At 38.4% G+C, this 13,944-nt stretch overlaps 1 protein-coding gene and 1 long non-coding RNA gene across 4 annotated transcripts in view; both read left to right on the plus strand.

Moving 5' to 3' along the window:
- Nucleotides 1–13,944, plus strand: part of HAUS6 (HAUS augmin like complex subunit 6) — a 46,616-nt gene that overhangs the window by 12,626 nt on the left and 20,046 nt on the right. For all 3 annotated transcript variants that reach the window (XM_069090656.1, XM_069090657.1, XM_069090658.1), the window contains exons 8-12: nt 49–222; nt 1,007–1,200; nt 2,362–2,488; nt 3,122–3,224; nt 10,186–10,267. In XM_069090656.1, the coding sequence (XP_068946757.1) occupies nt 49–222; nt 1,007–1,200; nt 2,362–2,488; nt 3,122–3,224; nt 10,186–10,267 (680 nt within the window). The remainder of the gene's footprint in view (nt 1–48; nt 223–1,006; nt 1,201–2,361; nt 2,489–3,121; nt 3,225–10,185; nt 10,268–13,944) is intronic.
- LOC138163185 (uncharacterized) lies at nt 3,250–6,611 on the plus strand. Its single transcript, XR_011168836.1, has 2 exons — nt 3,250–4,670; nt 4,767–6,611. It is a non-coding gene; the product is annotated as an uncharacterized lncRNA (long non-coding RNA).

A 13,944-nucleotide genomic window follows, 5' to 3' on the forward strand; every position in this document is an offset into this window, starting at 1 on the left:
ATTCAGTCTTTTTAGTCTCTTTTTAAAAAATAATCTCTACTTTCAAAGGTTCGATTGATGTGGGATTCTGTGATGGAAACTCTTACGTTTTTGGAAAAAGAAAGAGAAGTTGTTAATTCGGTCATTACTGGTCATGTTGATCGGTATACTTTGGATGGAACTGGTGTTGCTATTAAAGTTCCAAGACTCTTACTGGACAGAATTGAAAAACAAATGTACCATGTAAGTTCTTGGTCCTATACGATTCACTTAATCAGTTTGTCTTGTTTTACTATTGTAATAAAATATTTGGGCCAACAGTTTTCAAAAAACCATGCTCTTTGATTTGTGTAAAGGTTTCATTATCTGAACACATATATTAGGTGAAATTTACTTAATTCAAGTGAATTCTTTTGAGTTGCTACATGATAAACACAGAGATTAGCCACTTTTGCATTAAGTGATCCTACGTAAAATCTAAACCTGTCGAATCACTCAGTACTTCTGCATGTTCCTGCATTCTTTTCATGCAAAGAAGTTCCTTTATTCATTAGAACTTTTCATGTAGCTTTGAGGTTTTTTTTTTACATAAAGTTGAATTAAATAGATAGAATGAGGAATAACCCAGCAATGTTTTGTGTACTGTGACCAGTCTGTCAGTTAAGATTTCTTCATTAAGATTATATTTGATTATTTATGTTAAGAGATTTAGGTGTACAAGTAATTTTTATTTTGTAATCTGTATTCAGTTAATGAAACTTGTACTATCACTGTCATTGTTTTATTTTTTTATATTAACATGAGAATTTTCATTAAAATGTAGAATGGAATGTAATTTATTCTTGTGCAATAGTTCACTGGAGGATTGAATGTACTTTGTATTCAAGGGGGAATATTTGTGTATGGTATACCATAGATATGGTACAGGTGACTTCCCTATGGTAAAAAATATGAACAAGTATAGCATATTGCACATTCTTTTCACAAAATCTTCTTATGTTTACTAATATTTTCTCCCCTTTTAAAGTTATTTATAGGAAACCTTTATGAGGCTGGAAAATTGAATCTTTTAACTGTTATTCAGTTGCTAAACGAAGCCCTGAAGATTTTAAAAGATGAGTGTAGTTGTATTGACCGGACAGGACTGACAGCAGGCCCTAATTATGTTGAGAGAGAGTCCAGAATTCAGAAAAACACATTATCGCAAGTGAAGCAGATGAGGTATGCAGTGGAAAAAACATTGGCCTGGGAGGCAATAGCCTTGGATTATTAGTCTTGACTCTGACTTTGGCTAGCCTTGTGATCTTGAGCAAATTGCTTAACCTCTTTTGAGATTTGGTTTCCTTATCTCTAATGGGTTTGGACTAATCTGGGGTCTGTGAACTTAGTTTTTAAATATATTAGTAACTTTCAATATAATTTGCTTCCTTTGTAATATCTTGTATTTTATTTTATGCATTTAAAAACATTCTGAGAAAGGGAGTTGTTAGATTTTACTTAGACTTCCAACAGAGTCTTGAGGAGGAAGACTGGTTGTAGATAAAATCTATCAGAATATTTGCTCTTGATGTAGTTACAACTTGTTTCAGCCTTGTCAGATAAATAAGCAGAATTTAATAGCCTACTGTCTTTTCCTTTCACTAACCCTTAAGAAATGTTTGAAGTATCCGGTAAAATCAATATACTATTTTCTTGTTTGGCTTAAATTGCCCACTCTTCTCCACATCCCTACTTCCCCCATACGGAACCTCCTCCTCCCCTACAAAAAAAAGAAAAAGAAAATGAGTCTCCTGTTTGATATTTTTTATTGTTGTTTAGAGCTGTTTTTAGAGTCAGGTATTCTATTGGTACATAATTGAAACTTTCTTTAAATAACCTAAGGGAGTGTAGGGTGCCAGTGAACCTATTGTAGATGGTGAGCTGGTGAGTGATATACTCTGAATTAATATTTAAAAAAAAATTAGGCTGTGAAGATAAAATTGAAATTCCTTCCCATCCCTTAACAGATTACTATTTATGGTGTTATTTATAGATTATTCCTTTAGCTGTAAGAATTGATGTATTGTGTATTTAAAAAATATTACTTTGGGTTTATATTACCTTTACCAGCTTTATTTACTTTTTTTTTTTTTAATTTTTGGATGGGGGAAGGCAGGGCACTTGGGGTTAAGTCACTTGCCCAAAATCACATGGCTGGTAAGTTTTAAGTGTCTGAGGTCATATTTGAACTCAGGTCCTCCTGATTCCAGGGTTGGTGCTCTATTCATTTTGCCACCTAGCCACTCCCCAGCTTTATTTTCTACAATTAGATTTTCTCATTTAAGTTTTCAGCAGAGTGCTTCTCTATTTTTATGATTTTTAACAATGTTTTGTCTGTTATAGGAATAAAATAAAGCAAGAAGCTATTTTTATAAAGCAGTCAAATACTGAAAAACAGAGAGAATGGAACAAGAAGTGGGAAGAGTTCCTTAATCAGGCTCCTTTTAGTCTAATTAAAGATGAGACACCAGTAAGTAATACTGTTAATGTTTTTACTTTGTTTTTTGTTGTTGTTATATCCGACTGCTCATGACCCAGTGGATCATATTGTCCATGGGCCTTTGTTGGCAGAGATAGTGGAGTCATTTGACATTTCCTTCTCCAGTACTTTGTTCTTAGAGTATTGTTATGGGAAGAATTTGATTTATTGCCTACCTAGAATTGATATGTGTATAGACATTTGTTGTGTTTGAATCAATATTTGAAAGATCCAGGGTTCAGTTATGATTTTATGTATATATATTGTTCTAAATAGATAAATACATTGTGGAACAGTATAGTCATTAGGCATGGCAGTCTTAATCTGAGATGCAGATTTTATTAGTAAAGGCATTAGGCTAACCTTCTTTAAGTTCTGAGGTACTTTACCAGTTTAAGATAGAGGAACATTGGGGAGATGAATGGGGAAGGAGGGAGTTAAGAAAAGTCCCATAGCTCTCTAGTGTTGTATTTCCCCTAAGTATAGAAAAAAAAAATTGATTTTTAAAAAAATGATAAATCTGGGTGTTATAAAGAATCACTCATAGATAAGTTCAATGGAAGTATTGCATTAACAATAATCAAAATGTATTTATTCCAAGATGCTAATCTCATTTGTTTTAAGGCTCTGGATCTTTTACCGGCAATGTCTCCTCTTTCATTTGATCCTGCTTCAGAAGAAGTTTATGAAAGCAGTATCTTCTTTCGATATCCCATTTCACTTCCAGGTTTGTTCATGTGACTTCTCCCAAGGACTTTGTAGTTTTTGAATTTTTATTGTAAACATTTTAAGCTCTTTATACTTTTCCTTGGTATTGTTCCTGAATTATTAGGAACTGGGCCAGTGGTCTAAGATTTGACTGGGACATTGATGAAAGGTGCTGGTTGAAATTGGGCAATACACTGATTGGGCCAGGCAACTGGCAATGTGGTTAGTTAGAAATATCACTGATTCATCAGATTTTAGTAGAAGGGATTTTAGTGTTAGAAGGGATTGAAGATAATCCTATTGAAACCCTTAATTTTATAAATGTAGAAACTTAACTAACCAAGAAATGTTAAGTGACTCATATGGGTTTTAAGGAATAACCAGGATTGGGGTTGATTTTTCTTCACTCTTTCTACCATGTTACTGCTACTAAATATTGGTTATGAATTGGGGCAGAGGAGGTAGTTTAGAAGTTTATTTTCTTCAGGTAGGACACAGGCTGGGAAAACTAGGTGGTTTTGGTTAGTTGGATTCTGATTGCCATACTTCTAGGTATGCATTGGCAGTAGGTCTGGTACAGAGATGGAACTTTGGTCCCTTGGTTTAGACAGCTCCAGTCAGATGTAAGGCTGAGATTTTTCCTCCTCCAAGATCTCAAGCTTGACTTATTTTTGGGGGGCTACAGCAGTTCATACAATTATGGATTTAGGAGTCATCCAGTCCAGCCCCATCATTTTACAAATGAGGAAAACTGAGGCCCGAAAAGGTAAAGGCCACACATCTACTAAATGTCTGAGATGGGATTAAGACTCTGGTCTTTTGATACTTAAAGTCCCGAATTCTGTCCACTACATTATAGACGTTACCCATCTTTTTGATGCCCATTAGTCCTGTTCTGGTACATTTTGGAAAAGGTGACCTCTTAGCTCTCTCCTACCTCAGAAATGCTTTGATTATGTCTCTCTGGTATTAGATAATTGTCTTCAGAGCCATTTGCCACCAACATATAACTTTTTGGATCCTGCGAGAATGAAGAATCACATCTTCAGGAGCTCTATTTAGAAGGACCATATTTTTTTTGCTTTTTGGAGGGCATTTGGGGTTAAGTGACTTGCCCAAGGTCACACGGCTAGTTTTTGTGTTAAGTGCCTGAGGCAGGATTTGAACTCAGGTCCTCCTGACTCCAGGGCCGGTGCTGTATTCACTGCACCACCTAGCCACCTAAAGGACCATATTTTTTGAGGAACAAACTGGCACATGATCTTAGGGATCTGTTCAGCATCCCTTGGTTCAATTATCAGCTCTATGTAGATTATTTTCAAATCTCATGATTGAACTACAGTCCTACATCAACAGTTACCTATATCCAGTGTCCCATGGAGCCTCAGGCTTAACATGTGCAAGACAGAGCTTATCTTTCCCACTCAAATCCACCCCCTTTCCCAATTTCTTTTGAGAACACAAAGTGTCCCATGGAGCCTCAGGCTTAACATGTGCAAGACAGAGCTTATCTTTCCCACTCAAATCCACCCCCTTTCCCAATTTCTTTTGAGAACACAAGTCATTTTTCTAGTTACCCAGGTTTACAACACCTTACAAATCCTTCACTTTACAAAATTGCCAGTTCTTGTTAGTTCTGCTTCTGCAACATTTCTCTCTTATCCCCTTCTCTTTAGTCACATGGCTACCAGTTTAATTCAGACCATTATCAATTTTCCTCTGGATTATTGCAGTAGACTCTTAATCGGTCTTCCTGCTTTAAGTCTTCCTGGCTTAGCCCTCATCAATCCATCCTCATGGCTGCCATGTTACTCTGCTTCTCAGAATGCTCAAGATGACTCTTCCTTCCCTCTGGATAAAAATGTGAACTCCTGTTTGACATTTCAAGCCCCTCTTAGTTTGGCTCTAGTCTATCCTTCCAAGCTTATCACACTTAACTCACCTTTTTGTACTCCACATTCTAAACTGGTGGACTTGTTCTTCCTTGTATTAAGTATTCTGTCTCCTGGGCTTCAAATTCATTCCCTCCTCACCTCTACCTGTTGGAATGCTTAACTCCTTTCAGAGCTCTGCTCAGCTGCCATCTCCTATTTGAGGTCCTTCCTGATCTACCACCCCTGTGATTTTTTATTTACTTGGATGTGCACACATTTTCCTTTTTATGTCCTGTCACTTGCTCTCTACTTTCTTCTTCCCCAAACTCAAGTTTCCAGTCCTATGACCCTGGTCTCTCAGTAAGCATTCACTTTATTTTGACCAGTCCTAGACCCACTATGTCTTGGCTATCTCCCTGCCAAGCAATACCCAATACCCCTTCCCTCTCAAATTCCTTTTTTCTGTGTAGTTCTCTCCTTCTCTTTCCAACTCTGTCTGAGATCAGTAATCAGGTCAACACAATACCTGGAAAGCATGTGTCAGTCATTTGTATTATGACTCCAGTCACTTCCCTCTGATTTCTTGGATCAAAGCACTACTTACTCCCTGGGAACCACTTCCTTTTATATGTTTTTTTCCCAATTAGAATGTAATCTCCATGAGCTCAGGGATTGTCTTGGTTTTTTCTGTTTATATCCCTAGTACTTAATATAGTGTCTAGGACAAAGTAAGCCCTTAGTAAAAGGCTTTTCATTTATATACACACTGTAAGCTCCTTGAGGGCAAGGACTGTTAACTTCTCTTGTCAGTGTACCTGGAACAGTGTCTGGAACATAGGTGCTTAGTAAATGCTCATTGTTTTCCTTGAATGTGCTAAATGTTGGGGATTAAAAAAAACAAAAGCCTCGACAAATTCTACCCTCAAGGAACTTACTTTCCAGTAGGGAAGATAAAACATATAGGGGATGGGTATTATTATCATTTTGTAGATAGCTTGGGATGTACTAAGGGAGCTTTGCAATTTTTTAAAGACAGCCTGGCCTATTTTCCTGCTCTTTTTCTTTTTTTTTTTTTCTCTTTTGGAGGGGAGAAGGTAGGGCAATTGGGGCTAAAGGGGGGAAGGTAGGGCAATTGGGATTAAAGGGGGGAAGGTAGGGCAATTGGGGTTAAAGGGGGGAAGGTAGGGCAATTGGGGTTAAGCGACTTGCCTGAGGTCACTGTATTAGTATGATTTAATGAGGTTCGGATCCACTCCTATAAATGACACTCTTCAACACACCAGAAAAATATAAAATAGAAATTTATTTAGAAAAGGCAAGGCACAGATAGCTTAGATTTGCATAGGAAGCATATAATGATAAGAATAATCAATAATACTACCAATCAAGATAGTTGGTAGAGGAAGAGAGTACATCACCAATTCGAGGGAACCTCAAGTCTCAACGATGGCTGGGAGCCCCGGTCAGCCTCAATCAGCTCGAACTGGGAAAAGGTGTTCCCGGGCGAAGCGTCCTTCCCGCGGGTGAAGCTCACTGGGCTTACAGGACGCAGGTCTCTTATACTGTTCTAAACAAAGAAGGCTTGGAGCCAGAAAGTTTTTGGCGCATACGCCCTTTGGTCAGTACACATCTGGCCCAGTCACGTTCCCATCTTCCTGAGGCTTGGTATGTGTTTTTTAACAACATCACGTTGCACAAGGAGGGGAGCCACCCCTCCAGGTCGACGTGGCCTGGGAATGGCTAGTTCCTGGAATGCTAAACCAAGAACACTCAGGAGTCATGGAGCGGTCATGGCCTGGAGTTGAACTGAACCTATTTATTTGAATGATCTTACTAATTTAAAGGGGAATTTCCAATTTCCATTTCAGTCACATGGCTAGTATTAAGTGTCTGAGGTCGTATTTGAACTCAGGTCCTCCTGACTCCAGGGCTGGTGCTCTTTTCACTGTGCCACCTAGCCGTCCCCTTCCTGCTCTTTTTCAACTCTGGCCCAAACTTATTGTCCATTTGTATTGTCTGTCCCAGAGGTGCACAAGCGCTAATGTGGACAAGCTCTAAAGGTTGTTTATTCATATGTATGACATAATCTCGGCAATAGATAGTCTTCATCTTTTTAGTCTTTCCTGTGTATATGGTGAAGTCCAAACTCTTTCAAGTGGTTACAGATTTATTTCAGAAGACACTGTAAAGTTACAGGGCTTTTATGTACCCAGCCCATTGTAATCTGAGAATAGGAACATCTGATGGACCTCATCATTCACAGAGAAACCCTCTTCCGTTATGAACTTTGTGCTAGATTTTCTCCATCACAACCACCAAAGTGGTAAATGCCTATGGCAGTCTTATAGTCTCCTGTTGTAAGTCTTAACCTGATGTTTATTATCAGAGAATTATTGAATAAGGTTTTTTCCTCTGTTGACTTTTGCAGGCTTTTGTATCTCTTAGTGTTCCTGTCTTCCATTGACCAATTTAAAAAAAAGAAAAGAAAAAACCCTCATATCAAAAAAAGTAATCCAGCAAAAATTCCTCCACCGTGACCATATAACAAAAATGTATGTTTTATTCTGCAGTTTCAGGTTCATTAATTCTGATAGGAGAGTGGCTTGTCTATGACCCAGTCTTCCATTTAACTTTCACTTTTTTTCTGGTATTTTTTAAAACTTATAGAAAGAATTTTTTTTTTTTGGAGGGGGGAAGGCAGGGTAATTGGGGTTAAGTGACTTGCATAAGGTCACATATAACAGTGAATATTAAGTGTCTGAGGCCGAATTTGAACTCAGGTCCTCCTGACTCGAGGGCTGGTGCTCTATTCACTGCTCCACCTAGCTGCCCCTATAGAAAGAATTTTCAATACTGACTTGAACTCTAGCATTATGTCACTTTGTGGTCACTGAGAAAAGATCTTAGATTTAGAAAGATTTAGAAAGTCCTGACAGTTATATTAGAGTTCATATATATATATAGAGTGTATAGATGGTCCTAAAACAGATTCTTAACGCTCTGTCTATATATAGAGTGTATAGATGGTCCTAAAACAGATTCTTAACGCTCTGTCTACTTTTCCTCACATTGCTATCGTTGCAGAAGTGTAAGGGGACAGGACTGAAGGCCATTCTCTATTTTTTTGCCTTATGGGTTGCTGTGCCCCCCCCCCCCCAAATTAGTATCAAGTAACCTACTGGTAATTAGCCTCTCTGCACTTAATTGGAATTGTCCTTCAAAAGCATAGACAGTCTTTTGTTGGGGCCATATTTAAAGCCTTTCCAGCATAGTAGAACCTGCCAGATCTTGTACTCTGTTGGTGCTTATTTGAGATTCCAGGGCTCTCCACATTGTGATGGGCTGTCAGAGTAAAATATTATACAAGTGTTACTAAATGGCATGAGGACATGCAATACATCAGTTTCTGAAGAAAGAAATTAATATCACACAGAAGGTGGTGGAGAGGTGCATGGTTGGTGTGACTGATGAGGAACTTCAAAAAGAACAATAGTAAGAGATATTAAAAATTTTTGGTTAGGAATAAGAAGATGGGCTGGTCATATGGTAAGGGTAAGTGGATGATAAGTGAAAAAGCCAGTGTGCTTCTGGGGTAGTCAGGGGAAAGTGAAAGCCTCTAGTACAGTTAGGGGTGGGTCCCATGTGATGGAATTTATAGAACTGGATAAGCAGCCATGAATAGATTGCAGTCAGTTTCATTGGATAGAATTCCCCAATTGATGATATGACAGGTGTATTTGAGAGTATAGTTATTACCATTAGAAATTAATTTTCTGCTTTGAAAGCCTCACCTAACTATCATCACAAACCAAATGCAAATGGCTGCCCCTTGGATCCTAAGCTTTTAGACTAAATTGTTTCCGTTGCATAGGATTCTTCATTCTCATCTCTTGACCTTTTGTAACTTTAGTTAGACATGACCAATATTTTTTCTCATTACTTTTTCACTGAAAGCTTTATATTCAATTTAGAAACTAATCATAAGCCAGTTATATTTTTTATTAATGTTTTCTTCATTAACATGTTCTGCAGAGTATGTTATAAATAGCTTTGAAACATTGGATAGATAAAAATATAGTTTCCTTGTATAAGAATTTGCTGTTGCACAATTTAAATTGTTTTATATTTATTTCATACCATTATAGCTTTTGAGATGTCCTTTTGATATTTTAAGGTTAAAGTATACTTCTGAGAGAGCTAGATTTTTGAGGTGGTTTTTTCCCCCTAGCTTTCTCAAGGTAGCAAGGTGGTGCAGTGGTTAGTGTGACGACTTGGAGTTTGGAAGACTGAGTTTGAATCCTTCCTTAGGCACTTATTAGCTATGAGACTCTAGGCAAATCACCTAACCTCTTACTGAGCCTCTGTTGTCTTACTTATAAAATGAGGATAGTAATAAAATCTGCCTCGTAGAGTTGTTATGAAAATGAATGAGGCGGCAGTCATAAAGTGCTTTGCAGACCTTGAGGCACTACATAAATGTGGCCATGACTGCTACTATTAATTACATTCATATAAACTAATACTGTTTGTATATAATCTGGAGGAAGAATGGACTAGGAATTTTTTTTTTTACCAGCTTTATTTGGGATAGGGGAATAGGAAACGGGACCTGTGATTTCATTGGTATAGGGACCTCCCTCTACTAATGCAGTTTATTACCCATTCTAAAATTTGCAATCTGAGAGTTACTTAGAACACTGAGGTAAAGTGACTTGCCTAGAATCATCTAGCCACTGTGTCAGAGGCAGTACTTGAATTCAGGTCTTTCTGGCTTTGAGACAGCAAAACCAGCGTTTGTCATGCTGCCTTTTAAAAAAATGCTAAATTTGAACCCTTGATCCTAGATTATCTCTTGCTCTATCAGTTGTATTAGCCAGGGAGCCTTTATTAATATAAACTATCATAATTTGTCATGTATTTTATTAGATAGCTTCTCTTACTCTGCTAATTGTTTTATCAAGCTAGCTACATGACTGTTTCTTTTGTATTCTTTTCATTTTTTTTTAAGCAAAAATTCAAGAGATGCTTGAATATTTTGGAGTGGCTCATTGGAGCCATATAACTAAATAACCACATAACTAAAATTTAATTAACCTGTTCTTTTAGATGCATCTCAGAAACATACCCAAGAAAATTCCCACTGGAAGGGTGATGATGCAGTAAGAACTACAGATGAACTAGTGAACAGGTAGAGCTCATTTGCCTTTTAATTTTATTCCTGATTTTAGGACATTTTCTAAAACAGTTTTTTAATGATAGTCTCATCACACATTGGGAAAAAAGAGATTTAATGTCTCTTGTATATAAGGGGATTTTTTTTCAGTTTCATGGCTGAGAAGAGGTTGACAATAGATGATAATGCAGCGTATCTTCGTATAGAAGTCTGATCTGATATCTTATAGTAAAGTAATGAAGCATTCTATTAAGACCTGATTTTAGAGTGATTAAGTGATTTATTTTAAAAACTTTTAAAATATCTCTTAAAAATTCTTGCTTCCTTCCTCTCCATTAATTAGTGAGAGGGCACCACCTGCCCACACCTCTTGTATTTTTGGTATATTTGATTATAGTGAGGAGGAAAATAAATTAATTTGTTTGAAAAAATCTTATGTTGGTATGATTGCTTCATTGGAAGAGTAAAACTAGGTAAAAAAGTCCACGTCCGTTATAATGAACTCTTGGGACCTCAGCATTCTACATTGTAAGATTTTGCTTTGACCAGTTGCTAACAATCTTCCTATTCTGAGGAGCTGGAAATGAAACAGCTGATATCTATACACAAATAAAAGGTAGAATTTATGTAGTGCTTTAAGGTTTACAAAACACTTAAAAATACCTAATCTTTATTTTCACAACCCTGAGAAGTGGGTACTATTATCCTCATTTTGCAGTGAAGAAACTGAGGCAGAGAGAGGTTGAAGGACTTGCTGTAGCAGCAAGCACCCTAGCATGCCCAGGATGGCTGCCAACACAGGTTCTTAGATCTGCTTCTCCAAAGAAAAGCAACTCAAAATGGGTTAGCAATCTTTAATCAATCAAACATATCATTTTACCTTAGTTGAGGGGAAAAAGTTAGCACCTGAACTTCAGAGAATACAAACAGAGGTTACAAGCAGACAAAAAAAATACAGAGAAACAGATCAGCAGACAGGCTTCCAGCTGTCTGACTATAACCTCCATACCTAGTCAGTTACCAGAGAGGGAAGCACCAACATCTGGGTTTTCAAAAGTGGGGGTCTCAACGGCTGCCCAGAGTCTCATTTGACCAAATCATACAACTCTTACCAAAGTGAGCCTCAAAGCAAAACCTCACATCAGAGGTATATATAGCCTTTTCCTGGGTCAGAGAATGTCACAACCCTCTTCACCAATGGGTTATCACGATTGCATTTCCACAATATTCAAATTGTTGCTTCTTGGCTGCTTGTAATATTCTCTCCTTAATCTGGGAATTCTGGAACCTGGCTATAATATTCCTAGGAGTTTTCTTTTTGGGATCTTTTTCAGGAGGTGATTGGTGGATTCTTTCAACCTCTGTTTTGCCCTCTGGCTCTAAAACATCAAGGCAGTTTTCTTTGAGAACTTCCTGGAGGATGCTTCCATTTGCTCCAGTCTAATTCTGAAGCAATGATTCTCCTCATTGAGCTTTTGAGATTCTTTTTCCACCTGGCAAATTCGACTTTTTAAGGCATTCTTCTCCTCATTGCCTTTTTGAGCCTCTTTTGCCATTTGAGTTTAGTCTATTTTTTAAGGTATTATTTTCCTCAGTCAGGCTGTTGACTCTCATTTCATAATTTTCTTTCATTGTTCTCATTTCTCTTCCCAATTTTTCCTCCACTTCTCTTATCTGCTTCTTAAGGTCCTCTATGGCCTGTAACCAGCTCCTATTTTCCTTTGAAGCTTTTTGGTGCAGGAGTTCTAACTTCACTGTCTTCCTCCTGTTCCATGCTTTGCTCCTTTTTGTCCCCAAAATAGGAGTCTAATGTTGGAATCTTCTGTCTGCTTTGTTTCCTTTGCCTGGTCATGTTGCTCCTCGGTCACTTCACCCCTGGGCTTTTTGCCACAGTAGGACTCTGCCACCAGACAGGGGAGCTTTCGTCCCAAATGCTGGGGTTTTCTCAGCTGCTGGGGGTATTAGATGGGTGCCCTCTCTGAGGTCTCTACACGCTCTGGCAAGCTGGACACACACCCCAGGACCTCAACCCTAGACTGCAATCCAGATCCAAGAAGGTTAAAGCAAGAGCGATTACCCCTCAGGCTTGGTCCCCCTACACTCTGCAGGCCAGGAGCTGAAGCTGCCATGGGTTGCTGGCTGACAAGCCAGCCAGTGCCTCAGCGGTTTCTTGCCCCGGGAGTAAAAGCCGTGCACTCCCATTTACTTGGTCCCAAAGTCCAGACTGCACTGACTTCTCACTTTGTTCATCGCATCTATGTATTGATAAATCTGGAAACGGCCACAGCTGCTGAAGATCTGGAGTCCCTCCTGCCGGCGGCTGGTCAGGCCTGTCCTGGAACTAAAGCCTCGGCATGGGGCTGGGCTCAGCTCCCAGACCACTGTGCTGGCCGCTTGCTGCCGGCCTGCTGGGCTGTCCTCAGTGGGAGGTTAGCTTCTCTATGTTATTTTGTGGGTTCTGCAGCTCCAAAGTTTGTTTAGAGTCCCCTTTTTATATGGATTGGGGAAGGTGGAAGCCAGAGCTGTGGGGAGGTTGTGCTTCTACTCTGCCATCTTGACTCCACCTACTTTTAGTTTTCAACATTAAGTTCCACAAGCTTTTGAGTTCCAAATTTTCTCCCCCTTCCTCTCCTCCTCCCTCCTCCCCATGGTAGCATGCAATCTAATATTGGTTCTACAAATACCTTCACATTCAATAGTAGTCAAGTTATAAATAAGGATTATAACTGATGGAATGAACAAGGAGAAAGAAGAAAGAAAACAAAACAAAAAAGTAGTTTGCTTCAATTTGCATTCAGACTCTGTAATTCTTTCCCTGGATATGGATAACCCTTTCCATCATGAGTCTTCTGGAGTTGTCTTATGGCTGAGAGGAGCCCAGTCTATCAAAGTCAGTCATCACAGATACGATATGTCTGTAATTGTGTACAGTGTTCTCCTGGCTTTGCTCCCCTCACTCAGCATCAGTTTATATAAGTCTCTCCTGGTTATTATGAAGTCTGTCTGCCCCTCCTTTCTTATAGCACACTAGTATGCCCTTACATTCATATACCACAACCTGATTAGCCATTCCTCAATTGATGGGTATCCCCTTGATTTCCAATTCAGTGCCACCACAAAAAGAGCTGCTAGAAATATTTTCTTACATATGAAGGCCTATCTTTTTTTTTTTATGGTATTCTTCCACTAATACCGTATGACTGAGTTATGACATATCCGCTTCTCTGACAAATTAAAGTTGAAGGTGACCCAAAGGACAGTGGAGAAGGACACAGTAGGCAGGAGTATATTGCAATGAATTACTAATAAGTTTTACAGGAGCAGTAGCATAAAGGATTTCAACAGAGCAATTGGTTAACAGAAAAGAAGTGGGCCATTCATCTTGTAAGAATGGAAACTAACCATTGGACTTCATTGGTATCTCAGCAATAACAAGAAATCTAGAAGGTGGCTTCCGCATATTGTGTTAGACCCCTTTGAAGAGATTAAGGAGTACAATGAACAAGAGTTGCACAGGATGAGAAGATGTTGGTGGGTTCTAATCTTTATCATTAGAGGGAGTACATACTTTGAGCTCATAGGTTAATGAAGTAAATAAATTTTTTCCTTTTAAATTTATTTATTTTTAGTTTACAATATTCAGTTCCAAAATTTTTTGAGTTCCAAATTTTTTCCCCCTCCCCCAAGAAGGC

Source organism: Petaurus breviceps, unplaced genomic scaffold (genome assembly GCF_028583685.1).
Source record: "Petaurus breviceps papuanus isolate PSGF00001 unplaced genomic scaffold, PetGlider_PUasm1.0 187, whole genome shotgun sequence".
Taxonomy (NCBI): Eukaryota; Metazoa; Chordata; class Mammalia; order Diprotodontia; family Petauridae; genus Petaurus; species Petaurus breviceps.